The sequence below is a fragment of the Penaeus monodon genome, chromosome 23, assembly GCF_015228065.2.
Source record: "Penaeus monodon isolate SGIC_2016 chromosome 23, NSTDA_Pmon_1, whole genome shotgun sequence".
NCBI classification, from domain to species: domain Eukaryota; kingdom Metazoa; phylum Arthropoda; class Malacostraca; order Decapoda; family Penaeidae; genus Penaeus; species Penaeus monodon.
In genome coordinates, this window is record NC_051408.1 from 34,777,717 (window position 1) to 34,778,848 (window position 1,132).

General features: G+C 34.5%; 1 protein-coding gene across 2 annotated transcripts in view; it reads right to left on the reverse strand.

Annotated features, from left to right (window-relative positions):
* LOC119587953 (negative elongation factor B-like) overlaps positions 1-1,132 on the reverse strand; it is an 8,465-nt gene that overhangs the window by 434 nt on the left and 6,899 nt on the right. For both annotated transcript variants that reach the window (XM_037936665.1, XM_037936666.1), the window contains exons 10-11: positions 752-933; positions 128-328 (exon numbers count right to left, since the gene is read on the reverse strand). In XM_037936665.1, coding sequence (XP_037792593.1) covers positions 128-328; positions 752-933 — 383 coding nt within the window. The remainder of the gene's footprint in view (positions 1-127; positions 329-751; positions 934-1,132) is intronic.

Consider the following 1,132-nt stretch of genomic DNA (forward strand, 5'->3'; position numbering starts at 1 on the left):
TATGGGATTCCAACATACAAAATTTTTTAAAGCATAGTACTTTGTACTATTCAACTTATCCCTTTTTGCTCAGCATTTTCACAGCAAATAAATAAATGACTTTAGAAAATAATAAACAAAAACTCACCGAATGAGGTCCAGGCTGCAGTGCTTTCATCAGAGTGTCAAGACGAGCAGGGGGTAGTTTAGGATGAATGTACCACACAAGCTTCATAACATGACGCATCACATTTTCCCTGCTGATGTTTGTAAAGAAAAACTCATCAAACACCACTGTGCAGAAGTCCTCGGTTGAGAAATCATCGGCCATTGGGATCAGTGCTGCTACCTGCAATATGAACAGAAATTGGTTGCTGTTCTTTAATCTCCATCATTTCTCTAGACTTGACTGAAAAGATTTAATCAATTAAACAGTGTCCTTTTTTTATAGTTCTTCTGTGAAAGACTTTCATATATTAAAGTACAATGGATGCTAAATAATGAATACTTAATGATTTCTACCCCTTAAAAGTACTTAAGCATGACAGGAATAGTTTTGTTTTCATAGAGTAAAATACATTTAATGCTAAACAATAAATACTTGATGATTTCTACCTTTTGGGCAGTAAATACTTAAGCATGAATGGAATAATTGTATAAAAATACTGGTAGTTCAAGACCTCTAGTGTGTTTACATAATATAAAATGGAACACTAAAATCAAATCACAGACCGAAGCAAAAATGGTTGAATAGAACAGTATACTGTCATACCAAAGAGTGAAGGAAAGTATCTTGAAATGCTCGATCTTGGTGGCAGGTGGCTAATGTACCCAAAACTCTCATGAGGGCTGTCTTGTCTTTACGTGTAGCAGTATGCAATGTGTAATACATGGCTAAAACACAAGCCACACTGCTTTCTTGTAAATAAGCTTGATAAGCATCTGGTGGTGGACCTAGAAAAAAAAAGCAAACGTTGAATAAACTGAAAACTGGATTCAGTCAACATGAAAAACAAAAAGAAATTATTTACATGAAATGATGATTACACAATCCTGCAAAAATTTGGATGTTAACATAGTGCAAAGGGCACACTTATCCTACTGCAAGAAACCAACAATTTACATATGAAACAAATAAAATGTGCTTCCCCTT